The 9,634-nt window shown below is 46.9% G+C and overlaps 1 protein-coding gene across 1 annotated transcript; it reads right to left on the bottom strand.

The window, feature by feature from the left end:
* Nucleotides 1-3,075: 3,075 nt before the first annotated feature.
* LOC123447020 (neurogenic locus notch homolog protein 1) lies at nucleotides 3,076-5,254 on the bottom strand. The gene is made up of 6 exons (XM_045123576.1): nucleotides 4,991-5,254; nucleotides 4,733-4,879; nucleotides 3,884-3,967; nucleotides 3,635-3,763; nucleotides 3,436-3,552; nucleotides 3,076-3,341 (listed from the first exon to the last, which is right to left on the bottom strand). The coding sequence occupies exons 1-6, from the start codon at nucleotides 5,109-5,111 to the stop codon at nucleotides 3,271-3,273; spliced, it is 669 nt and encodes a 222-aa protein (XP_044979511.1). The 5' UTR covers nucleotides 5,112-5,254; the 3' UTR covers nucleotides 3,076-3,270.
* Between the last annotated feature and the right edge of the window lie 4,380 nt (nucleotides 5,255-9,634).

Here is a 9,634-nt window from a genome sequence, read left to right as displayed (position 1 = left end):
CCGGAAGGTTTTCGGAGTTACCGGGAATGACGAATGGGTTCCGGGTGTTCATCGGGGGGGGGGGGGCAACCCACCCCGGGGAAGCCCACAGGCCTTGGGGGTGGCGCACCAGCCCTTAGTGGGCTGGTGGGACAGCCCAAGAAGGCCCTATGCGCCATAGGAAGAAAATCAAAGAGAAAAATAAGAGGAGGTGGGAAAAAGGGGAAGGACTCCTCCTTCCAAACCTAGTTGGATTCGGTTTGGAAGGGGAGGACTCCCCCCCTTGGCTCGGCCGACCCCCTTGGGGCTCCTTGAGCCCCAAGGCAAGGCTCCCCCTCTCCCAGCTAAATATACGGAGGTTTTAGGGCTGATTTGAGACAACTTTGCCACGGCAGCCCGACCACATATCTCCACGGTTTTACCTCTAGATCACGTTTCTGCGGAGCTCGGGCGGAGCCCTGCTGAGATTAGATCACCACCAACCTCCGGAGCGCCGTCACGCTGCCGGAGAACTCATCTACCTCTCCGTCTCTCTTGCTGGATCAAGAAGGCCGAGATCATCGTCGAGCTGTACGTGTCCTGAACGCGGAGGTGCCGTCCGATCGGCACTAGATCGTGGGACGGATCGCGGGACGGTTCGCGGGGCGGAATGAGGGACGTGAGGACGTTCCACTACATCAACCGCGTTCACTAACGCTTCTACTGTGCGATCTACAAGGGTACGTAGATCGAATATCCCCTCTCGTAGATGGACATCACCATGATAGGTCTTCGTGCGCGTAGGAAAATTTTTATTTCCCATGCGACGTTCCCCAACATAGAGTACCTTTATAGTCACCCAGTTAGGTTGCGACATTTTATAACCCACAAGGTATTCCTCCGGTGTCCGGGATTTGCATGATCTCATGGACATAGGAATAGATACATTGACATGAGAAAACAATAGCAATAAACTAACACGATCATATGCTACGTTTATAGTTTGGGTCTTGTCCATCACATCATTATCCTAATGATGTGATCCCGTTATCAAGTGACAATACTTGTCTATGGCCAGGAAACCTTGACCATCTTTGATCAACGAGCTAGTCAACTAGAGGCTCACTAGGGACAATGTGTTGTCTATGTATCCACACATGTATTTGAGTTTCCAATCAATACAATTATAGCATGGATAATAAACGATAATCATGAACAAGGAATTATAATAATAATCAATTTATTATTGCCTCTTGGGCATATTACTAGCAACTAATTCTGTAAAAAAAATGACATCATACTATAAGGAACATATCACTTGTACTGTGAGAAACAAAAATCTACAAATTTCCATGGCCCATGGGGATAAAAAGTGCCATGGCGTGTTGTGGTACAAACCACAATTGCCATGGGGATGAAAACTGCCATGGCATGTTAGCAGTACAAAAAACAATTGTCAAGCCAAAAAATCTTGAAATATGTACTAAGTTAGAACAAGTTTGGTAGAACAATTGCAATGATATATAAAATTAAAGGCAAACTTATAACAAGTTTGTACAATTTTGAGTTATATAAGCACATGGAAAAAATGTTGAAATTGTTGTGCTAAAGTACAATGAAAATGCCATGGAAGATAGAAGTTTCAACATGCTATTTAGACACAAATGCCATGGAAAAAACACGAAAATTGGGCGCCATGAGCTTACCCTAGTTGTGGAAGAAAATGTGGCTCCGCACCTTTGTCGCCTCTCTAGCGCCCCACCTCTCCCTTTCTCCTCTCACTTCCCCTAACGAGCTACCATCAGCATCGGCGGGAGGAGAGGGGGAGCCCTGCGCAACAATACAGTGGCGACACAGATGGTGAGTTGTGCCAATGGGAGGAGAGCGGGGACGCGATCAGTTAGCAGAGATGGTGAGTGGGGGAATGGATAAGTTTGACGGGATGTAGAGTCTTGAACGGGATGGTTTGCTAGTTTTCGTTGTAGAGCGAACGTTGCTTCGGTACTGAGTTGGCAGGGGACATGTGCCGAGATTCGTGCGCCCAAATCCAACAACTCCCAGATCGTTCAATGGCAGTTCTTTCACAAGGGAGGGTGAGCCATGTAACATTTCCCTTGTTTTATGCTTTTGGCGTATGAGGATGGCGTTTTCGTTCCCGAGCTCATATGCTCCACATAAATTGTAAATTCAGAAAAATAACAGAAACCATTATGTAAAAAAACTGAATTTGGTTTGGCATAAGAGTCTCTTTTGTTTTAGGTGTGTCAAAATTTTGTGAAGAAATGACACTTGTTGTGCCCTGAAAGAAAAATGGTGAGCAATGACTTTTTTTTTGGGTCTATCACAGGTGCCATTTGCACCACAAATTTGCACGCACCTAAAGCACTCGAGCATGTTTGGTGGAAAAAAACAATTTTGTTTTGAATCACTGTTGTGTGGGAGCTCAACCCGGGCTCCAAAAGCAATTACCGCGTCCCACTTTGTTCGTTTTCCAAACGAACTTCATTGATCATTTATCTTATCCAAAACTTCCGATCATGAATAAATGAAAAATAAGCAGAGTGAGATAGAATTAAGGCAACATATTTCATAATCTTTTTGAGAGAAATGAGGGGTTAAACAAATTCAAAAATTACTTTTTTTGAAACAAGCCACAACCCACTTCACTGATTTTGTTTTTTGCAACTGACATTTCACTGGTGAACTCAGTCATGGCCCAAGTGCCCATTGACCAGCAGCTATGGAGGCCCACAGCGAAGGGCAACCAAGTACTCCATCCGTTCCTAAATATAAGTCTTTTAAAAGATTTTTTTCAGGGGTCTACATACAGAGCAAAATGAGTGAATCTATATTTTAAAGTATGTCTATATACATTCGTTTATAGTCCACTAGAGAAACCTCTAGAAAGACTTATATTTAGGAACGGAGGGAGTACTTCATAGCTTGTTCTTACATTTTGTGGCCCGGTACTGATACTGCAGAATGTAATCTCTAAAAAAGATCAGACTTCTTTTTGTTTTGATTATATAGCTTGTAGAATCGCACCACTGAAGAAATTGACATCAGAAATAAGAACACGAAAAGTTTCAACCAACCAACGATCAAGTAGGCAATGGGTTTATTTAACATTATATTTTATTCCATTTTCACACTAATCATCAAGTCTCACTGTAGAAGAATCAACGAGTGCAAAGAAATAATGCAGCAGCGACATACACCAACAACGTACATCTCTAACAGGCTAAAAGCTCTACCCTGTCCGTGAACAAATACTCTCTCTAGTGCTGTACCGTGGTATAAACCATCCTCTGTTTATGTCGCCTGACCCATAGCAAGGGAGGCTAACATCAGCAGAGGAAGTAGAATTTGCCACAAAACAGATCCTGCAAATGTTATAACAACGGCGAAAAAAGTAAATTAACTGGTATATACAACCGATGCAGATGTTGAGACATATCTGAAGTGAGACTTTTATACCTGGAACAGGTGCATTGCAATTGTTTGAAACGCTTGCGGAGCCAGCTGGTTGTGCTGTAGAAGTGGAGTTTGTGGATGGTAAGATCCCGATGGCTGCGCAATCCGCTCCATAAGAACCTGAAATGATGCCCGGAGTTAGAAGTGAGGTGCGTGGTTTGGTTGTACAGATGGGAAGTTGCTTGTGCCCTTATGATCTTACAGTCTTGAAAACAAGGCATTGTGGTCATGTTCAAAACATTGCTGAAGCCCTCCTTGCACTCGCAGTGGTAGCTGAGCCCCGTGGCGTTCTTGCATGTGCCCCCGGAACCACAATAAGCCAAGTCACAAGCTGTATATAAGATTGCACACGTAGAGATCAATCAACATGACTACAGATTAAATGAAAACAACACGATCATAAGATGTACAAATAAGAAAACAAGCAGTGGTAGGGTGCAGTAGTAGTTACGGTTTGCCGAGATGGAGACATTTTTGGGTGAAGGCGCCGGTGATGGGGCTGAAGTGTCGTTAGAACATGAACGATCAATGGTACCTACAGGGATATGCTTTTGTTGGTTATGCAGGATGATATGAGCAAACTCTGTTAAATTTTCTGCAAAGGTAATATTGTTTAATTTATGCGCACTGGATTAGTATACACAAGTGTTCCTTCAGGTGTAGGAGACTGAAAAGTAAATCTGAAGATGACACGAAGGCACAAGCATTCAAAAGTAACTATTCCCTATTCTGATTGATAGAGATACATATTCAAAATAAATGCCCATGCCTGTTTCAACAATAGAGACAGCAAACAGGATTGAGAAACTTGGATTATTACGCGTTTCCGTGGACCAATGAGATTTATGTACATGTGGACTTTCAGTGCCTAAAAGTCGACTTTATTCAGACTAAAAAGTGGACATCCTTTTGGAGTACAAAATGGACTTCGTGACTCTGCAAGTCCACATCACCATGTATTCGAGATACATATAAACCATTCAGAGTTCTGGTGCAGTTCAGATTGCTGAACTATTCTACTTTCCTGAGAACTGATTTTACAACAAAACAAGGGTATGTATTCAGAAGCTAATCGTGGGTCAGAATCATTCGTCCTCTGAAGGTAGAAGCAGTACATGATGGCCATTTGCATACCAAACTGCAGGTGTGCACACGACTACAGAAAAGGTGCTGACAGATTAGCCATCCCAAGGCGTAGGTGTTATGCAGTTATGCACCGCCACCGGTACAACAGACATTTCCGGCCTATCTGGGCCTGCCTGCCCGCCCATTGATGAAGGAAGAGAAAGGACGCACTTACAGTTGGGGATGACGCAGGGCAGGAACCTGAGGCTGTCGCCGACGTGCATCTGCGTCCACCCGGGCTCGCAGTCGCACCTGTACCCCGGCAGCCCCGTCGTCACCGTGCAGTTCCCCTTCCCGCAGGCCACCGCCTTGCATAGCGACCCTGCTCACCTCGGCCACACAACTCCAGGTTAGAAACCACGGCCAAGCTCGTAATTAACACCGCCGGCGGCGTTGGGAGGGGCGGGGGGGAGAAGTGCGCGAGGAGACTTACCCATGACGGGGGCGAGGAGGGGGCTGAGAGGGGAGAAGAAGTCGGCGGCGGCAGGCCTGGCGGTGATGGCCAGGAGGAGGAGGAAGAGGAGCAGGGCGGCGCCGCCGGCGAGCCGTCTCATCTTGGTTTCTTGATTTCTCTCTGGACTCTGCTGCAACCACTAGTGCTACTGCTTTGCTGCTGCCCGTTGGTGTTTCCGGTCTCTGCGCCCCCCCCGTGTGTGTGGGCGGTTGTGATGATGGAGCTTAAAGAGGCGGATGGATGCGTACGGTTAGTTGGTAGGGAGATGATGAGGTTTTATGGGGGCTTCCAATATTGACTTGGCAGCGAGGAGCCAGGCAAAGTCAAGGTAGGTTCCGTTTGAGATGGCGCTCCTCGATACTTTTCAAATCTATTGTCTTTTTTTTCCCACAAACTATTGTCCAAATTACTGACTATAGGTAACTCGATGGATATAGAAATAGTTTTGTTAGAGCATCTCCGGCGGTGATCCATAAATTTCTTCTCGCATCCGTCCGCGGACTGGGGACAGTCTACCCACATGGATGTGGGAGGACGACATCCAATGTAATCTTCGTTAGTAAATTTAAATTTAAATATACTCCTATCCGATCCATACAGCACGCCACGTGTCGGATTGCATGCCCAATCACATCAAAATGAAGCAAATATGCTTAGTTTTTACACGTCCAATTCCGAAAGAACGTAAGTCCGATAATCCGTGCACGTGAACTGCACTGTGGATCCACTTCGTGAGGAAAACACGAAGAGGCAATTGAGGCGATTGTGTGGCCACCGTCATCGAGAGTTAGGGTTAGGGTTTTCGCACGGTGGTGGTGAGGATTTCGGTGGTGTGCTAAGGGGCGACAACGCACCCTAGTGTGCAGATCGGTGTGCTTCTCCTCTTGTCTGTGGGGAGCCATGGCAGAGAGGATGAGGAACAAAGAGACGGCGTCGAAGAGATCAGCGACAACATCTAAGGCGGCGGCGGCGGGATCGGAGGCACATGCGAGAAAGGAAGCTTCAGGAGACAAGTCACTGTTGGGCAGACAGAGAAGAAACTCATCGCAGTCTCCGGCGAAAGGCAATGTGTCGTCTGAGGCAGCAGGGATGACTGCGCGTCTCGGGGGGTCTTGTGTTGATATAGAAGGAAACCACTGGGTTTGTCTTCAAGGAATCGGGACATGACCAATCTGGGCGAGCGAAGTGGTCTGTGATTGGGAAAACCTTTTCTCCAAGGCCAATGAACATGCGTGTGTTAGAGAGATCGATGCCAAAGGCATGGGGTCTACACCAGGAAGCAAGATTCAAGATCATTGGGGCAGACATGTTCTTTGTGAATTTCGGCAGTGAAGGTGATTGGAAACATGTGCTAAACAACAGTCCATGGCAGTTTGATTTCCATGCTCTTGTGATTAAGGACTACGATGGTGCAACGAGGCATTCTGAAGTGGCTGCGAGAAGATCTACAAAGGTTGAAGATCTACCCCTGTACAAACGCTCCAAGGCGTTCGGTGAAGCAATGTGGAATTGGTTGCGAGAAGTGGTACATGTAGATGTTGATAAAGATGGTTCTGCAAGGGGGTCGCACCTACACTTCATGGTGAAATTCTCAGTTTTTGAGCCGCTGATGAGAGGTTTCTATCTAAAAATACACGATGATGATCTGGAGAAAACATGGTTTGATTTCAAGTATGAAAAGATTCTGTACTTTTGCTTTGAGTATGGACGTCTTGTGCATGGAACAGAAGGGTGCCTCCCTCCGGTGGACTCGGACCAGCAATGCGGTGAATGGCTTAAGGCATCACAGGGGCACTCAGCGTCGATGAAGGGGTGGTCTCACAAAGGGGCAACTAACAACGCTAACAGCTTCGGAAGTGTCAGACCTAGTGAGGGGACGGAGAGCTGGAAAAGGACTAGATCAGTTAGGGACCTCCCAACAAAACACAATCTTAATGGGGAGTTCAATAATCCTGCTGCCTCCTGCACTGGCGGGGGTGGCAGGATGGATCAAGAGGATGTCTCTAGCCCAAACAAGCCGCGAGACGGGCCGGCTGCATCAGAGGGCAAGGATCTCAAGGAGGAACTGGGACAAAAAAGGGAGCGAGACATATGCTATGAACTGAGGCAGCTGCAGCTAGGCTGACAAGCTAAGATAAGGTCGGGCTAAAAGCAACATGGCCCCCGAGATCTTCGTGGTGGGGGATATGCAAGCATTTTTTCATAAAGAAAGAGGAAAAGAGGGTACTATGTGAGGAAGCCAAGGTCGGGCAACATCGAAAGTCACTCGCCAAGGAGCCCGGCACAGGATATGGTCAGCGAGAGAAAGAGAAGGCTGAAGCAATATTGGGTGGCTAAGGGGGATTCAGAAAGGCAAGTTGGTAATGATGCATTCATTCACGACATGAGGCAGAAAATGTCTACAATGTTTGACCGCATCACAGAGCATCCTGACACATTAGCGGACCTTGCGAGGCAGGGCCGCCGGCCGCAATGAATCTTCTGGCCTGGAACTGTCGAGGGATGGGGTTGGACTCGACAATCAGCGAATTATGAGACCTGGTACGATCTCAGAACCCACCAATGGTGTTTTTATGTGAAAAATAAGAAGGCGCGAGCTATGGATATGATTAAATGGAGTCTTGTATTCACCAGTGGTGTCGCAGTGGATTGTGACGGTAGGAGCGACGAACTAGCACTCTGGTGGAGAGATCATGCTCAGGTAATAGTGAGGTCATGGAGTCAATATTTTATTGATGCACATGTTAGGATCGAGGGGAAGACTTGTAGAGTCACTGGATTCCATGGGGAACCGTAGAGGGATCTCCATAAAAAAACATGGGATGTCATGCGATATTTCCGAGCACAAGTTGACCTTCCATGGATTTGTGTTGGTGATTTTAATGAGGCTATATGTTTTAGACGGATCGCATGGGCGGCAATCTGAGGAGCTTCGTGCAGATCGAAGATTTTCGAGACTGCCTCACCGACTGCGGTTTGGCACACCTTGGATTTTCAGGCTACCCCCTACACATGGGATAATAAACATGATGGGGCTTAAAACGGTTTGGTCCGACTCGATCGTGATACATGCAATGGAGACTTCCTTACTTTATATCCTGAGACGTCGGTGGAGCATATTCTGACGGAAGAGTCTGACCATCAAGGCCTTCTTGTATGCGTGCTGGAGATGGCTCCACACCGCAGTCGAGGGGGAGATTGACAGTTTTGATATGAGGATGCATGGGCCAGGCATGAGCAGTACGAACATATGATTGCACAAGCATGGGAAGCAGCGGGGATGAGGGATCATGGAGTCGCTGCTGTGTGGGATAGGCTGGGAGCAATGGCGGGTTCTACGCAACGCTGGGCCCACGAGTTGTTTGGATCGATCCGACGACAAATTGTCAAGGTTAAGGCGCAACTACTCGATGCCAAAACGAAAGCTCTCTCAACCGGATCCTCACTAGAGGTCCAGGAGTTAGAGGAGCAGCCAAGAGAGATATATGTGAGAGAGGAAGTCATGTATAGACACAGGTTTATAGTGGATTGGCTGCGGGAAGGCGATCAAAATACGAAATATTTCCATAATAGAGCCTCACATAGGAAAAGAAAGAACATGGAAAAAGCCCTTCATCGGGACGATGGCTCCATTTTCAAGGTTGACGAAGAGATGTGTAAGTTGGTTGCTACCTTCGATGAAAATCTGTTTACTTCGGATGGCTCGCAGGGAGCTGAGGGGTTGCTACAGAATGTTGAGAACCTGGTCACTACAGAGATGAATGAGGTGATGCTAAAGCACTTTTCTAATGACGAGATAGAGAAGGCGCTATTCCAGATGGGACCAATGAAGGCGCCGGGACTAGATGGTCTACCATCTTTGTTTTATCAACGACATTGTTCATTGGTACGTGATGATGTGTGTAGCACGGTGAAGGACTTCTTGCATGGTGTTTCAGCGCTGGCTGACTTCAACGCCACAGTCATTGTCATGATTCCAAAGTGCAATTCACCCGACTTCCTTTCCCAATTCCGACCCATCAGTCTTTGTAATGTTCTCTATAGGATCGCGACAAAGGTACTTGCCAACCGATTGAAAGGAATCCTCCCCGTGATGATTTTGGAGGAGCAGAGTGCATTAGTCCCTGGGCGCCTGATTACAGACAATGTGCTTGTGGCATATGAGTGTGTCCATGCTATTGCAAGAGGAAGAGGAAGAAGCCGTTGTGCGCTGTTAAGTTCGATATAATGAAGGCCTATGATAGAGTGGAATGGGTGTTCCTGCAGAGGATGATGGAGCGATTTGGCTTTGCTCAGGAGTGGATTGCGACAATTATGAGATGTGTTAGGTATGCTACTTTCTTTGTGAAGCTTAATGGGTCCATGTCGAGGGGGTTCTCCCCGTCACGAGGTCTTCGACAGGGGGATCCGCTCTCACCCTACTTATTCCTCTTCTGTGTGGAGGGGTTTTCGGCTCTTCTCAAAAAAGCGCCAGAGGAGGGAACTCTAAAGGGGGTGTCGTTTGGGTGCATTGGCCCCAAAGTTGCACATATTCTATTCGTGGATTATATCATTGTTTTTTTAAGGGATCGCATGATAACATGGTTACCCTTAAGAATATCCTCTTAAGATATGAGGAGACTT

The sequence above is a fragment of the Hordeum vulgare genome, chromosome 4H (assembly GCF_904849725.1).
Source record: "Hordeum vulgare subsp. vulgare chromosome 4H, MorexV3_pseudomolecules_assembly, whole genome shotgun sequence".
Lineage (NCBI taxonomy): Eukaryota > Viridiplantae > Streptophyta > Magnoliopsida > Poales > Poaceae > Hordeum > Hordeum vulgare.
The sequence above is the reverse complement of the archived record's forward strand: the minus strand, read 5'-3'. Positions and strand labels throughout refer to the sequence as shown.